The sequence below is a fragment of the Oncorhynchus mykiss genome, chromosome 25 (assembly GCF_013265735.2).
Source record: "Oncorhynchus mykiss isolate Arlee chromosome 25, USDA_OmykA_1.1, whole genome shotgun sequence".
Lineage (NCBI taxonomy): Eukaryota > Metazoa > Chordata > Actinopteri > Salmoniformes > Salmonidae > Oncorhynchus > Oncorhynchus mykiss.
The window spans coordinates 14,712,061-14,729,452 of NC_048589.1; the positions used below are offsets into that span (position 1 = coordinate 14,712,061).

At 44.8% G+C, this 17,392-nt stretch overlaps 1 protein-coding gene across 2 annotated transcripts in view; it reads right to left on the reverse strand.

The window, feature by feature from the left end:
• LOC110505402 (AT-rich interactive domain-containing protein 1B) overlaps positions 1-17,392 on the reverse strand; it is a 223,576-nt gene that overhangs the window by 53,595 nt on the left and 152,589 nt on the right. For both annotated transcript variants that reach the window (XM_036962211.1, XM_021584599.2), the window contains exons 6-7: positions 8,332-8,418; positions 5,163-5,375 (exon numbers count right to left, since the gene is read on the reverse strand). In XM_036962211.1, coding sequence (XP_036818106.1) covers positions 5,163-5,375; positions 8,332-8,418 — 300 coding nt within the window. The remainder of the gene's footprint in view (positions 1-5,162; positions 5,376-8,331; positions 8,419-17,392) is intronic.

Sequence of the window (17,392 nt, forward strand, 5' to 3'; positions counted from 1 at the left end):
CTACAGCCGCATAGAGAACACTCAACTCGAAAAGACACTTTAATTGCAAAGAGGTATTCAAATAATTTTTCCCACCAAGTGCTGAAATGGACTGGTGTGTTTTGGAAGACTTTTTGACTGGCAAAACAAGAGCCAGCATATCTGACAGGTTACTGGTTTAAAATCGACTTCATTCACATTATAACTTATAATACACAGTGTTTGGTCAAATTGAGTGACCACAGACCATAGCTGTGTTTGAATACCCATACTAACATAATGTATACTAAATACTTAATGAGTACAGTACCAGTCAAAGGTTTGGACACCTACTCATTCAAGGGTTTTTCTTAATTTTTACTATTTTATACATTGTAGAATAATAGTGAAGACATCAAAACTATGAAATAATATATATATGGAATCATGTAGTTACCAAAAAGTGTTATTTATAAATATATTTTAGATTCTTCAAAGTAGCCACCCTTTGCCTTGATTAAAGGTTTGCACACTCTTGGCATTCTCTCAACCAGTTTTGTGCGGAATGCTTTTCCAACAGTCTTGAAGGAGTTCCCACATATGCTGAGCACTTGTTGGCTGCTTTTCACTCTGCGGTCCAACTCATCCCAAACCATCTCAATTGGGTTGAGGTCGGGGGATTGTGGAGGCCAAGTCATCTGATGCAGCACTCCATCACTCTCATTGTTGGTCAAATAGCCCTTACACTGCCTGGAGGTGTGTTGGGTTATTGTCCTGTTGAAAAACAAATGATAGTCCCGCTAAGCGCAAACCAGATGGGACGGCATATCGCTGCAGAATGCTGTGGTAGCCATGCTGGTTAAGTGTGCCTTGAATTCTAAATAAATCACTGACAATGTCACCAGCAAAGCACCCCCACACCATCAAACTTCTCCAGGCTTCATCTGTTCACTTACTCTGCATCTCACAAAGACACGGCGGTTGGAAACCAAAATCTCAAATTTGGATTTCCACTGTTCTAATGTCCATTGCTTGTGTTTCTTGGCCCAAGCAAGTCTCTTCTTCTTATTGGTGTCCTTTTACTAGTTGTTTTTTTGCAGAAATTCAACCATGAAGACCTGATTCACGCAGTCTCCTCTGAACTGTTGTGTCTGTTACTTGAACTCTGTGAAGCAATTTATTTGGGCTACAATCTGAGGTGCAGTTAACTCTAATGCACTTATCCTCTGCAGCAGAGGTAACTCCAGGTCTTCCTGTCCTGTGGCGGTCCTCATGAGAGCCAGTTTTGTCATAGAGCTTGATGGTATCTGCAACTGCACTTGAAGAAACTTTTAAAGTTCTTGAAATTTTCTGTATTGACTGACCTTCATGTCTTAAAGTAATGATGGACTGTTGTTTCTCTTTGCTTATTTGAGCTGTTCATGCCATGCTATCTTCCCACCCCCACCTTGTCACAACACAAATGTTTGGCTCAAAGGCATTAAGAAGGAAAGAAATTCCACAAATGAACTTTAACAAGGCACACCTGTTAATTGAAATGCATTCCAAGTGACTACCTTATGAAGCTGGTTGAGAGAATGCCAAGAGTGTGCAAAGCTGTTATGAAGGCAAAGGGTGGCCAACACTTTTTTGGTTACTAAATGATTCCATGTGTTATTTTATTGATATCTTCACTATTATTCTACAATGCAGAAAATAGTAAAAATAAATAAAAACCCTGGAATGAGTAGGTGTGTCCAAACTTTTGACTGGTACTGTATGTATCTCACTGATCATCCCTAAAGCCAACACCTCATTTGGCCGCTTTTCGTTCCAGTTCTCTGCTGCCTGTGACTGGAACGAATTGCAAAAATCGCTGAAGTTGGAGACTTTTATCTCCCTCACCAACTTCAAACATCTGCTATCTGAGCAGCTAACCGATCGCTGCAGCTGTACATAGTCTATCGGTAAATAGCCCACCCATTTACCTACCTCATCCCCATACTGTTTATATTTATTTACTTTTCTGCTCTTTTGCACACCAGTATCTCTACCTGTACATGACCATCTGATCATTTATCACTCCAGTGTTAATCTGCAAAATTGTAATTATTCGCCTACCTCCTCATGCCTTTTGCACACAATGTATATAGTCTCTCTTTTAATTTTTTTTTCCTACTGTGTTATTGACTTGTTAATTGTTTACTCCATGTGTAACTCTGTGTTGCCTGTTCACACTGCTATGCTTTATCTTGGCCAGGTCGCAGTTGTAAATGAGAACTTGTTCTCAACTAGCCTACCTGGTTAAATAAAGGTGAAATCAAAAATACATAAAATAAAATGTACTACATACTATTAGTTAATTTTAGTATACTTTAAAATAACTGTATCCTTTCAGTTGAGCGTAATAGCGCCAGGCCTGTCTACTGGAAGTTGATGCTGTTGCTATGCAACCCCTTGCTAGCTTATTATCATAACAAATTACTAGCTAGACATATTATAACTTTGGGTGTGTTCGTGACCTCACAACTGCAGTCAAGCACCCAAGCTAATTGGCTAACGTTGGTTAGCTTGCTAGCTAGTACCAGACACAAATGAGAGAACACCTCACTCTGACCATTTTACTCGCACTAGCAGAGCTGGTTAGGCTGTTTTCATGTTATCCAGAGTGTCGGTGACTGTAACTATGCTGCTGGCAACAATTTAATTACGCTTTTTTGCCAATGTTGACTGACACCGGCCATATTCAACAGGTGTTGTGAGTGTTCGTAAATTCATCAGTTATTCTGTGCTCTGGCACACTCAAATGAGAGTAGCCAGAACAAATGTACAAACACACCCGAATTCACAATGTTCATTGAGAACGCACTACGACTATACCACTTAGCTAAGCTAAGAATTACGTGTATAATCAAGTCAATAAATGTTGGCTAGTTAGTTAGATCGCATATAGTTAATATACTGGCAAGTTCGATGTATTAGTAGCCAACTCGTTAGGTAGCTAGCTAACATACTGCTGTAATGATATGCAATGCGGTTCCAAAGGACAGCGTAGCTCACAAATTGTCAGCCAACATAACGTGTAGCGTAACTTGTTTGAAAAGTCATTACTTTAATACATTGCTCAACATTTTCTTAACATTTTGCCATAATTAGTTAAAGCAATGAATTTGTATCTGCTCTCGTCGGACTTCGGCAGCACATTTTCCGCCATTTTCTTTCAATCTGAAAATGTTGTGAAGCAACGCACATTTTTGGAAGAATTGTATTATGGGGACTGAAAGCACGGAAATAGTGTCCATTGCTTGTATACTTCGTATTTTGGCGAATGTAGTACAACATCTGGGAACATTTGGCATACTAACTACAGTATATCCATACTATGAGCAATGAGCACACTATATACTCAATTTATGTCACAAATAGTATGGTTAGTGGGGTTAGTATGAGTATTCCAACACAGCTTATGACTCCTTTTTCAAACCATTCTGTAATTTTATTTGACCACGGGGGAAAGACTATGGTACGAATACTGCAATGTGGGTCTGATTCAGACTAGAAGTATCCTCTCTACTGTTTCCCACAAGTCTACCACAGGTCAAAGGATGACAACATCCTCATTGGCTTTAATGACGTTGGTGGGCAGTTAAAACACTAACCCATTTCTGTGGGCAACTTAAAAATACTGACCCCAGTAATGGCATTGAACAACATCACTGAGCTCAGAAAACACGTTTTATCAGCCGGGCCTGCCACGTCAATCTGTCTTTAATCCAATAATGATATAGGCATGGGTAGCGTCTAGAGTTCAAGTGCTTCATGAATATTCTGACGAATGGCTTAATCCCATAGTGAGGAGGGGGGGGGGGTGGAGAGTTGACATTTATGTCAAGGTCCACAACATTTTCTCTCAAATACAAGAGAATAAAATGTCTTCAGTGGCTGCCAAGTAGTGCTGGTTGAATATGGAAATACTAATGCCATTCCTCAGTAAGTGGATTCATTTAGAGGGATTCTTACTCATGAGCCATGACCTGTTCATACTCTTACTGTAAACCAGCGTTACTAACTGTTCTGTTATATACACTACATGACCAAAAGTATGTGGACACCTGCTCGTCAAACATCTCATTCCAAAATCAATGCAATTAATATGGAGTTGGCCCATCCCTGCTATAACAGCCTTCACTCTTCTGGGAAGGCTTTCCACTAGATATTGTAACTTTGCTGTGGGGACTTACTTCCATTCAGCCACAAGAGCATTAGTGAAGTTGGGCGATTAAACCTGGCTCGCAGTCAGCGTTCCAATTCATCCCAAAGGTGTTCGACGGGTTGAGGTCAGTGCTCTGTGCAGGCCACTCTGATCTTGACAAACCATTTCTGTATGGGCCTCGCTTTGTTCACGGGGGCATTGTCATGCTGAAACAGGAAAAAGCCTTTCCCAAACTGTTGCCACAAATGTAGCGTTAAGATTTCCCTTCACTAGAACTAAGGAGCCTCGCCCAAACCATGAAAAACAGCCCCAGACTATTATACCTCCTCCAACAAACTTTACAGTTTGCACTATGCATTTGGGCAGGTAGCGTTCTTCCGGCATCTGCCAGACACGGATTCGGCCGTAGGGTTGCCAAATGGTGAAGCATGATTCAGTCCAATGGCGGTGAGCGTTACACCACTTCAGCCATCACTTGGCATTGTGCATGGTGATCTTAGGCTTGTGTGTGGCTGCTCGGTCATGGAAACCCACTTATGAAGCTCCCGACGAACAGTTATTGTGCTGATGTTGCTTCCAGAGGCAGTTTGGAACTCGTTAGTGCGTGTTGCAACCGAGGACAGACGGTTTTACACGCTTCACGCTTCAGCACTTGGCAGTCCCGTTCTGTGAGCTTGTGTGGCCTACAACTTTGCAGCTGAGCCGTTGTTGCTCCTAGACGTTTCCACTTCACAATTACAGCACTTAGTTGACCCAGGCAGCTCTAGCAGGGCAGACATTTGATGAAATGACTTGTTGGAAAGGTGGCATCCTATGACGGTGCCATGTTAAAAGTCACTGAGCTCTTCAGTAAGGCCATTCTACTGCCAGTGTTTGTCTATGGAGGTTGCATGGCTGTGTGCTCGATTTTATACACCTGTCACGAACAGGTGTGACTGAAATAGCCGAATCCACTGCATACATAGTGTAAAGGTAGATAAGTATAATGAAACAACAGCTGTAGTGCTCCTACCTTGGGGTCCATACTGGTTTGCCTGGGATCCCTGGGGTCCGTAGGGGCCACTGGAGCCACCCGGGGGGTAGGGCCTGGGCCCCATCCCTGGGTACATTTGTCCTCCAGGACCAGGACCAGGAGAGGGGTGAGGGGACATGGAAGGCCCCGACTGAGGTGGTGGTGTTGCAAACTGGGAGCCACACTGGTTTCTCTGCATGTTGGACATAAAGCCTGGAACCCACAGAGAGACAGCACTGACAATGGACTGTGCTTAAGAGTATTGCAGCCTATGTAGACACACATAAAGACACACAAACAAACAAACCTCCTTTCTGTAAGGAGTTAAAGGTCCACTCTTTATGCAGGGTGAAACAGGTGACTTGACGCATCTGTTCTCTCCTAACCTCCCTCTAAAGCTGTGATTGGGTGTAGAGGGGTGATCCTGACAATACTATAATCCTCTATAATGTCTTTAGGTTTTGTTACTCGAAGATAGTCATCAGATTGTTCGTATGGCAAGCTGGCAGTACATTGTGTGTAAGGCCGTATATACTGATACACTGTACATCGATAGGACTGGGTGACATGGAGGCCAGGGGAACAACCGATACACACACACGCACAAAATCGACTGGGCTTTCTGCTTTTGTGTGTGTGTGTGTGTGTGTGTGTCATTATAATAATCACAATAATATTGGTCCTGTTTCACACATGTACACGTGTGTATTATACTGTAAGCATTTGTGAAATGGGAAGGTGTTTTTTGTATACTCCAACTCAGAGAATGGGGTCAACGGCGACCCTGGAGCAATTAGTTTAAGTGCCTTGCTCAAGGGCACATCAAAAGATGTTTCACCTTGCCGGCTGAAAAAACGGTGTGTGTGTGTGTGTGTGTGTGTGTGCGTGTGCAGAAATTGCACTTGGGGAATAAGACAGCGATTTAACCATGACTGCTGTGTAATTCTAAGCTGTTCCAGGACCTGTGAGTTCTCAATTCATGGAAAAGGCTCTCAGCTCAGCTTCCCTCCACCATTCAAATTGACATTTGAAGTGATCCTCACAGGGATTCACTATTATCACTGAAAGCCATTTCATTACAATCTAAACCTGAGAGCGAAGCCACAGAAAAGGTCTCCAATCTGCCTCGAATGGTAAAGGTCGCTGGCGCTGCAGCCAATCAGAAGAGATAGAGGCCTTCTCTAATATCCTGGATCAGCTTTAAATGGATCGGCTGCGCTTGGCTCACGCACGCACACACACACGCACAGATCCACTACACTGAGAGGCTATACAGCTCTATAGTCCAGCTCTTTACTGAGTAGGGTTGTTAAAAGCAGGCCAGAGATGGCAAGAGTATTTGTCGTCCTCCATATCGGCCTATTCGGCTGAGAGAGCGAGAGAGCATGTGATGAGGCTGTGAGAGAGAGGGAGGGAGGAAGAGAGAGCGAGAGGGGAGGCCTGAAAGTGCTTAGACTGCGAGCATGGGTTTAAGGGGGACATTATTCGAATGTTTTGCTTCCATTATCGTAATGGATTCTGAAAAACACTGTGTAAATTGTTTGGAAAAGGAATGGAGAGAGGAACATTGTGCAGACAGTTGCTAAAAGAAAATAACGCATTCAAGGATTCCCCCCCCCCCCCCCCCCCCCCCTCCCCAGCCAGCCAGGCAGACAGGCAGGCAGGCAGGCAAAGAGAGTAGAGCTTAGCTGGACAACAACAACTGGCAGCAACGGGAGAGAGGGAGTGAAAAAGTACATTCAACAGTATTCATGGAAATGAGAGCGGCTCTTAGGAGCAGCCACTTGGACCATGGGATTTACTCACATATTCTAAAAAGCAATACAGTATGTTAACCACTGTGCTTCCAGGGTCACGTGAAGCCAGAGCCGAGCATTACATTTATGTTTATTTTATGTAACAGCTTTCCTTTTTTTCTCTCTCTCTCTCTCTCTCTCTCTCTCTCTCTCTCTCTCTCTCTCTCTCTCTCTCTCTCTCTCTCTCTCTCTCTCTCTCTCTCTCTCTCTCTCTCTCTCTCTCTCTCTCTCTCTCTCTCTCTCTCTCTCTCTCTCTCTCTCTCTCTCTCTCTCTCTCTCTCTCTCTCTCTCTCTCTCTCTCTCTCTCTCTCTCTCTCTCTCTCTCTCTCTCTCTCTCTCTCTCTCTCTCTCTCTCTCTCTCTCTCATGTTAACTGGTCCTTGGTGAGCTGTAGAGGAGCATAATACTCCATGTTAATGCTAGTCATCCTACCTCCTTTACACAAACCAACAGGGACAATGTTGTTTTACACGGGGCTAGTTCTATAGTTGTAATCACTATTATTGAGTGTCATTTGCCTCATTCAAGAGATTACCTTTTCCCCTGAACTCAATACATTATTGGCCGTTGTAGAATGTTTAGAGGAAGCCTCAGTCAGGGACCATTCATTGTATGTAATTCACAGTATGTAGTCAGCCTCTGTTATCATGGCAATAACTAGCCTTGCATATGAGAATCAACTCAGCAAGTCGGAAGTGGATACACTTCAAAAAACTCCCTAACTCCCAGAACATAAGGTTTAGTGATTTCCAGACAGTAACAGTTAAGGTTTAACCAAGAATGGTTCCCATGACCTGAGCTGACCTCTCATCCAGTAATACATCACCTCTCCACGAGCCCCTCCCTGGGAACCCGCTGGTGAGGTGTTTGTTCTGTACCCACTGAGCCATCAGTCTATTATACATCATTCACTGGTTTGACCCCCTCTAAGGTGTGCGTGTGTGTGTGTGTATATGTGTCTGTGTACACCTTCCAGTACACAATCCCAACCCCTGTACCTGCTAACAGCCCAGCTATAGAATAACCTGTACCTCTGGCTATGATGTCACGTCCTGCCTTTGTCTGCCAGTTCCCAGAGAGTGTTGGGGAACAATGCCAGTGTCACTGAGAGGGAGGCTAATGCCTTCTCACTACCACAGCCAGGGTTGTAAGAGGCTTAACTCTCTGTCCTCAGACCCCTCCGCTCCTGCTCCACTCAGCCCAGATCCACAGCTCTACTCAACACACAGGTGGGCACTAACCTAGAGCTAATCTGCAATTACCGCACACACAATACACTAGAACACACAAACATGCAAGCAAGCACACACACACACACACACAAACACACACATATGCATGTACACACACGCACACACTTTGTGACAGACTTACCCCTCTCCTGAGGCATGGGGGACTGCGTCAAGGGGGAGTGAGGGACATCCGACGTGTTGACGGGGATCTGGGGGGCCATCTGGGACCCTGTAAAGAAACACAGGAGGACAGAATGCAGTGAGACACATATTATCAGCACAAAAAGAGAGGGGACATGTTTTAGGGTAACACCACTCAGTAAACTGACGGGAAAGCATTGGCCGAGCTGCTGTACTGTATCATCTGTGACAGTTACCTTCATTTTAATCTAACAACAACGAAACGCTTTGGCTGAAATGGATTCCTCATCCTTTCCCAAAGCCCAAGGTGAGATTATTATTCTCAAAACATCGGTTTTTGCCCTGAAATGACATATTCTACTATAGAAGGACACAAAGGTAAAGGATTCGGTCTCTGTCTAATTCTATTCTCCTTTATCCACATTTCATCCTCCTCCGAGGTTAGTCAATTAAAAAGGCTTTGTCCCGGGTTTATAAAAAGACCATAGACAGGCCCACATAACATAGCAAAGGAGCATGTGTGCCTATGAAAATGTCTCTTAGTACAGTGCAACATAGAACCAGTCATCACTGTGTGGATCTCTTATGGAAGCAGTGTAATTAGGGCAATCCTAATATAAACAAAGCCATCAAGGTGTATTGATCCCTGATGCTCCTCTTGTGCATTAGAAACCCATTACAGACCAGTGGGGGTGATTAGGGGAACGGAAGATGGACGTTTGTGGATTGATTTAACCCAGAGGAAGGTAAAACAGGTACACCTCCCTCACCTCCCTCTGCTACTGAAGGCTTGAACCAATGGAGAAAAAAGGAAATAATTCACGACAACAACATTTTGTTCCAAAATATGGGGAATGTGTGGCTAATGCTCTCCCTTTCCTAGCCACCGTGCTTCTACACCTGCATTGGTGGCTGTTTGGGGTTGTAGGCTGGGTTTCTGAACAGCACTTTGAGATATCAGCTGATGTACGAAGGGCTATATAAATACATTTGATTTGATTTTGACTTTAAACAGAACCAGAAAATGAACAGCAAATTTAAAGTATATTTACACTGAACAAAATTATAAACACAACATGCAACAACTTATTTCAAAGATGTTACTAAGGTACAGCTCATACAGTGCCTTGCGAAAGTATTCGGCCCCCTTGAACTTTGCGACCTTTTGCCACATTTCAGGCTTCAAACATAAAGATATAAAACTGTATTTTTTTGTGAAGAATCAACAACAAGTGGGTCACAATCATGAAGTGGAACGACATTTATTGGATATTTCAAACTTTTTTAACATATCAAAAACTGAAAACTTGGGCGTGCAAAATTATTCAGCCCCCTTAAGTTAATACTTTGTAGCGCCACCTTTTGCTGCGATTACAGCTGTAAGTCGCTTGGGGTATGTCTCTATCAGTTTTGCACATCGAGAGACTGAAATTTTTTCCCATTCCTCCTTGCAAAACAGCTCGAGCTCAGTGAGGTTGGATGGAGAGCATTTGTGAACAGCAGTTTTCAGTTCTTTCCACAGATTCTCGATTGGATTCAGGTCTGGACTTTGACTTGGCCATTCTAACACCTGGATATGTTTATTTTTGAACCATTCCATTGTAGATTTTGCTTTATGTTTTGGATCATTGTCTTGTTGGAAGACAAATCTCCGTCCCAGTCTCAGGTCTTTTGCAGACTCCATCAGGTTCTTCTTCTTCCAGAATGGTCCTGTATTTGGCTCCATCCATCTTCCCATCAATTTTAACCATCTTCCCTGTCCCTGCTGAAGAAAAGCAGGCCCAAACCATGATGCTGCCACCACCATGTTTGACAGTGGGGATGGTGTGTTCAGCTGTGTTGCTTTTACGCCAAACATAATGTTTTGCATTGTTGCCAAAAAGTTCAATTTTGGTTTCATCTGACCAGAGCACCTTCTTCCACATGTTTGGTGTGTCTCCCAGGTGGCTTGTGGCAAACTTTAAACAACACTTTTTATGGATATCTTTAAGAAATGGCTTTCTTCTTGCCACTCTTCCATAAAGGCCAGATTTGTGCAATATACGACTGATTGTTGTCCTATGGACAGAGTCTCCCACCTCAGCTGTAGATCTCTGCAGTTCATCCAGAGTGATCATGGGCCTCTTGGCTGCATCTCTGATCAGTCTTCTCCTTGTATGAGCTGAAAGTTTAGAGGGACGGCCAGGTCTTGGTAGATTTGCAGTGGTCTGATACTCCTTCCATTTCAATATTATCGCTTGCACAGTACTCATTGGGATGTTTAAAGCTTGGGAAATCTTTTTGTATCCAAATCCGGCTTTAAACTTCTTCACAACAGTATCTCGGACCTTCCTGGTGTGTTCCTTGTTCTTCATGATGCTCTCTGCACTTTTAACGGACCTCTGAGACTATCACAGTGCAGGTGCATTTATACAGAGACTTGATTACACACAGGTGGATTGTATTTATCATCATTAGTCATTTAGGTCAACATTGGATCATTCAGAGATCCTCACTGAACTTCTGGAGAGAGTTTGCTGCACTGAAAGTAAAGGGGCTGAATAATTTTGCACGCCCAATTTTTCTGTTTTTGATTTGTTAAAAAAGTTTGAAATATCCAATAAATGTCGTTCCACTTCATGATTGTGTCCCACTTGTTGTTGATTCTTCACAAAAAAATACAGTTTTATATCTTTATGTTTGAAGCCTGAAATGTGGCAAAAGTTCGCAAAGTTCAAGGGGGCCGAATACTTTCGCAAGGCACTGTATAAGGAAATCAGTCAATTGAAAAACATTCATAAGGCCCTAATCTATGGATTTCACATGACTGGGAATATTTTTTTTTAAAGGTAGGAGCGTGGATCAGAAAACTAGTCAGTATCTGGTGTGACCTCTATTTGTTTAATGCAGTGCAACACATCTCCTTCACATAGAGTTGATCAGGCTGTTGATTGTGGCCTGTGGAATGTTGTCCCACTCCTCTTCATTGGCTGTGTGAAGTTGCTGGATATTGGCGGGAACTGTAACACGCTGTCGAACATGTTGATCCACATCATCCCAAACCAGCTCAATGAGTGACATGCCTGGTGAGTATACAGGCCATGGAAGAATTGGGACATTTTCAAGATTGCAGGAATTGTTTACAGATCCTTGAGACATGGAGATGAATGGCACGACAATGGACCTCAGGATCTCTTCACGGTATCTCTGTGCATTCTAATTGCCATCAATAAAATGCAATTGTGTCCATTGTCCATAGCTTATGCCTGCCCATACCATAATCCCACCGCCACCATGGGGCACTCTGTTCACAACATTGTTCACAACGCCCACACAATGCCATACACGTGGTCTGCGGTTGTGAGGCCGGTTAGATGTACTGCCAAATTCTCATGTTGGATGTGGCTTATGATAGAGAAATTAACATTTCATTCTCTGGCAACCGCTCTGGTGGACATTCCTGCAGTCAGCATGCCAATTACACGCTCCCTCAACTTCTGTTGCATTGTGTTGTGTGACAAAACTGCACACTTTAGTGGCCTTTTATTGTCCACAGCGCAAGGTGCACCTGTGTAATGATCACGCTGTTTAATCAGCTTCTTGATATGCCACACCTTTCAGGTGGATGGATTATCTTGACAAAGAAGAAATGTTCACCAACAACCGATGTAAACAAATATGTGCACAGAATATGAGAGAAATAAGCTTTTTTGTGTGTATGGAACATTTCTGTGACCTGGAAAAATGGCACCAGCCCTTTACATTCACATTTTTATATTTGAATATAAAATGTGTTTGTATTTTTGTTCAGTGTACATGACGCCCTATGTGGAGCCCGCACTGTTCTCTGTGCTGTACGTGTGAAGAGAGAGAGAGAGAGGGCAATACATAGAGCACAGATGAGATGGTCACTGTGTACAGTGGTAAATACATGACTGGAGGTGGCACACACTCCACGTAAACAAACCCAATTAAGTCAACGTAATTACTTTGCATAAACTGCATAAACAACATTTCCATCCACCCGCCTGCCCACACATACACACATTAACACTTACATACACAGAGATACAGAAACCCACACACACACACACACACACAAACACCACCACAAGTTGCTCCAGCAGCAACTCTTGGCAGAGAGAATGTTCGATTAGCGAGTGTGTCACCCTGTTCCGGGGAGGGGAAACCTCGATGCAGCACTAACACTACAATAACAAAAGGACATCACTCTCTTCAGCCTCCACCACACCAGCGGCTGGGAGCCTCAGAACACACACCAGCCAGCCAGAGGAAGACGTGGGGTAAACTAAGAGGAGGGGCATGAAGAGTCATGTCCCCGGTCCTCAGAGGGCTAGGGGAATATGGGGAAAAGCAGAGTGGACAGGCTCAGCCCTTGTGTGGCTAACCACAATCAGCACATATTTTCGGAGGGTGGATTTTCGGTTGTCGCATCGGGGGGACATTAGAGAAGTTTACAGTCCCAGTGACCCGTAACAACACCCCCTCTGCAAGGTCACCTTTACCCTCGTGCCCATCTCCTCTCTCAGCTTGGCAGGCTTGCTGCAGTTGGTGAGGGGGCTACAATGGGCTACAGTTGTCACATCATGTTTGAGCGGGTGGGAGGGTGGTGTGTGTATCTGTGGGGGTGAGGGCATGCATAGTGAGTAGCACCCTCTATCCTCCACTGCACTCTCTTCATCCCTATGTAGATACAGAGAGACAGAGACAGAGAGAGAGAGAGAGAGAGAGAGAGAGGAGGGGGAGACATTAGCCTATGGAGGGGAGGAAAAAGATAAGAGGTGAGAGGAAAGAGGGAGGAGGAGGGGAGAGTACAGTAGGGAGATAAGTAGAAGATCTGAGGAAAATGATAGAAAGTAGAAGAGGGACGATTGGAATTCAGTACCAGAAATCACTTCCTCTCCTTTCCTCTCTTCTCCTCTCCTTTCCTCTCATTTCTTCTCCTCTCCTTTTATCTCTTCTCCTCTCCTCTCCTTTTATCTCTTCTCCTCTCCTCTCCTTTTATCTCTTCTCCTCTCCTCTCCTCTCCTCTCCTCTCCTCTCCTCTCCTCTCCCCTCCTCTCCTCTCCTCTCCTCTCCTCTCCTCCACCTTCATTTTTAATGAGATCCATTGAATAATCATCTGAGAATAAAACAAACAGACAGTCCAGAAGGCCTGGCAGCACGTGTAAGACAGAGTCTGATTAATAATTCAACGATCAGGAGGCTTTTCTCCTCAGCCTCCTGCCTCAGCGCTGCCTCCGTTGCAGAGAGAAGCAGGTTTAAATGTCAGCAGGCTTTACCTTAATCCCCCAACCCTCTGCCTCTCCAACACAGCATCTTTATTACCAATGACTGGCAACATTAGGGTGTTTGTTCACATGTCTGCTTGTGCTAACCGAAAGTGACTATAGCATGTGGAGGGTAGCTTGAAAGACGTGACTGTTGGAGGCTTTTTTCCACAACAGGAGTGATTCTGTATTGTTACTGGCACAAGGAAAGGGAATGTGTTGGGGGGGGCATCCACAGGTGCTCCAGAACACAATTAAAAATTCTGTCAATCAGGCGGAGCACAATGGCTGGCTGCTATACTTCTCCCTCTCCTTCTCCCTCAAACAGCATCAGGAGCAATTTACACCTCACTATCGCTCTCACCTAGGACCTAGCTGTTACTCACAGGTCAGGAGCATCCACGGGATGCAGTGTAAATTTAAAGCGTAACCAAGTTTGTGGATAAACTAAGAGCATATGGGTACAGTATGCTGCATTAACTCACTACAGAAGTTAGAGAGGAAGTAACTGCGTGTTTGAAAACCCACCACTACTTGTGAAGAGGAAGGAGAATAAGATATCTACAAATGAGAGCCAAGTGTCTTTGAAGTGGTTCAGGAGTAAAATAAAAAATGATTGTAATTTCCATTTTGAAATGTTTAACAAGGACAACTTTTCCCACGACAGAAAGTGAAAGGCCAAAAGCAATGGAGTTCATGCATTTTTAGATAATGCTACCACTAAAACCCAATAAACTTTCAAATATTCCTCGGCAAGGATTGTTAGGGCAATGTAAGACTCTTTGAAGAGGGTTTCTTCTTTGAAGCTTTTTTTTTGAAGAGTTTCAAACGTAACGTGGCACTGAACTGAGTTCAAAGACACACATGGGTACTTGTGGCCATATTCCTCTCTGTTTTTCAGGGTTACCAATATTAAGCCTCTGAGTGCGTGGTGCATCCCATGCAGATTCACCGTCAGCTCAGACCCACTGAGCACTGTATTTGATGATGAAAGGGAGGTGCGCACAAACACACACACACAGTTGGATGAACAGAAGCCGTTCTGAGTAAGTTCATTAATAGCACTGAGTGCTACTGGACTGACAGGAGAATGAGGGAGAAGGGCTTGTTCAGTAGCCCCCCCAGGTTGGTAGAATACACCCTGCAGGCACACACACACACACACACACAGGCAAGGTAATGCTAGTGTGTCTTTGGGGTCTGTAAGCCGTAAACAGCGGGTGGCAATAATTGTGGTTTAGGTCTCAATGAGCATAAGTCAATGATTTTCCAACCTGAGGCTACCGTCAAATGTGAGTTACCGCTCCCTGTAGGAGGCGGGGGAAAGTGCTGGGGCGGGAAAACGCTCTCCCATGGACCCCATTACTAAGCTAGCGCTGAGCTGGGCTGGGGGAGGTACGGCAAGGAGGAGGAAAAGTGCAGCTTAAGGTAAAAGCGAGACAGAGAGAAGGGGGGGGGGGGGGGGGGGGGGGGGGCAGTGCCAGAACAGCCAGCCAGTGTACCATGCTGCCTGCTGCAGGAAAATAATTGTGCACACTGCTCCAGGTTCCACTCAGCCAGCCAGCCCAGCGCAGAACGGGATTTCTCTAAAAGGCCGATACAGCAAGCTAGCATTTTGATTCTCCTTTTAACAGGCAGGCTATCCTAGAGCAGTTCCACTTTGTACTGTACCAACCATCAGGAGGCCAAGCTCCAGAGCAGAGGGGTGTGGAGAAATGGAGAGAGAGAGGAAAGGAGGGAGGGAGAAAGAAGAAGGCATAGGACAGGAAGAGGGGGATTCAGTGGGAAGTATGCTCCAGTGCTGTGCTGGCTCAGGAGGGGACAGAGGGACGGCCAGAGGCAGTGTTCCACACACACAGCCACAGGTTTGAATCACCGAGCCGACAAGGTGAAAGAATCTGTCGGTGTGTCCTTGAACAAGGCACTTAACCAGCATTTGCTCCAGGGGCGACGTACTACTATGGCTGACCCTGTATCTGGCGTATGTGACAAAAACACCATCACACACACACACACACAAATATCCCTAAAAGAATGTCACTCTCCTACTACAGATGAAGTTTGTTAATTTGAGCTAGTTTGCGATAGCAGGAAAATAGTGGACATTTTGTAGGGGTTGATACATTTTTCGGAAGGGAAAATCAAGTCTAAATTTCAAAGTGGAAATTACAAACATACGATGCCTTTTTCAAATCCAAGTTAAAGATTTCCTGCATTGCACAGTACAGTCTTAGAGGTCAAAGGGCAGTCTCATCAGTTGGTCCCTGAGGCCCGTACACACACAGGGTTACATCACCATGGCGATCAGAGAGACAACAAGGAGAAAGGCTGTGTCGCCCTAAGACTGTCTGTCAATGGGGTGGACACACTGTCTGTCAACACCCCTGAACAACAGAACATACAAGCATCAAAGTGAACAGAATCATAGAGAGAGGGGATGAGGGATCACTAGTTACATCCCTACTGCGATGTTGGACTAGAGACTGAGAGAGAGAGGCTTTGATAACCAGCAGTGGACAGAGATGCAGAGATATCGTTCAGTGACGAGACGCTGGGTGTCTTGCAAAGCCCCAAAGTCTCTCCTTCTCCTCATCCTTCACAGCGTACTGAGTGCGCTCAGAGCGACTGATGGATTTCCTCAACGCGCATCCCATTCCGCCTGGCATACAGATGAGAGTAATGCCGTTTGCGTCCCCCGAAGCCGAAAAATGCGGGGTGCTCCGAATTGGTTTAGAGACATTGGTGCTGAGCAATGTGATTTCTGCTATGACTGTCACAAATCTAGCGCAACAGGAAAATCAATTTGCTGTGTGTGCCTCCTCCTGGCTCGAGGAGAATCCAAATGCCAGGAAACCCAAGATCATTTTACAGTCTATTCTATTTTGCTTCACGGAGACTGAGAAACTGCAGGGGGGGTGGGGGGGGGGGGGGGGGGAGAGAGAGAAAGAGAGAGAGAGGAAATGAAAAGCGAGACGCCAGGGGAACCAGAGGTTTCTACGACTCCAAGATCAATATGTCCTTCTGTAGGCGTGATTGTCTCTAAGGCAGCGTACACACCATTCTCTCTGTCTGTACTGTCTATCACTGAGATGATAGTGTGTGTGTCCGTGCGAAATTAATGTGCAGCGTCTGTGTGCATGCATATTGCCTGTGTAAGTGTGTTTGTGGGAGCATGTGCATTTATTTGGTGTGCGCTGCATGTGCACTGTCAGTCAGTGTGTGTGTTAATGAGTGTGTGTGAAGGTGTATATATAGTGTGTGTGACAGACAGATGAAAGGCTGACACTGTGAAATTGCTCTCCTCTCTGACCATTGTCAGGGGTGACAAGTGTCCCGTGAGCGCTCGGCCGTGTGACATGTGCATTGTCCCGGTAACCGAGGCAGACCTGACAGCCGCCTTCTGAGGGCGATAAACCACAGCCCCGGTCACATCACGGTCAAAGCGCAGTGGCGTGCAGTAGAGCCGACCTGACCAGTGACAATTCCACAGACTGGACCATGCTACTCTGCGCCTCCAGGTCACTGATATGGAAGAGTGACCCTTGAACTCGAGGGCTAGGGACAGCCAGTCAGCCACATTCTGCACAGAGGCAGATGTCTTTTATTGGTATGTTTAGAAAGGAGGCAGGTTGCAGGTACGATCAATCACACAACAAGGACCTGCTAGGAAGGAGAAAGTCATCAATTCTTCATATCACAACAACATTAGTACTCAGTGTTTCTCCCTCGCATACACAGTATTATGCCTGGTGCTGGTATTTCTCATTAGAAGTGATAGTATAAACCACAAGA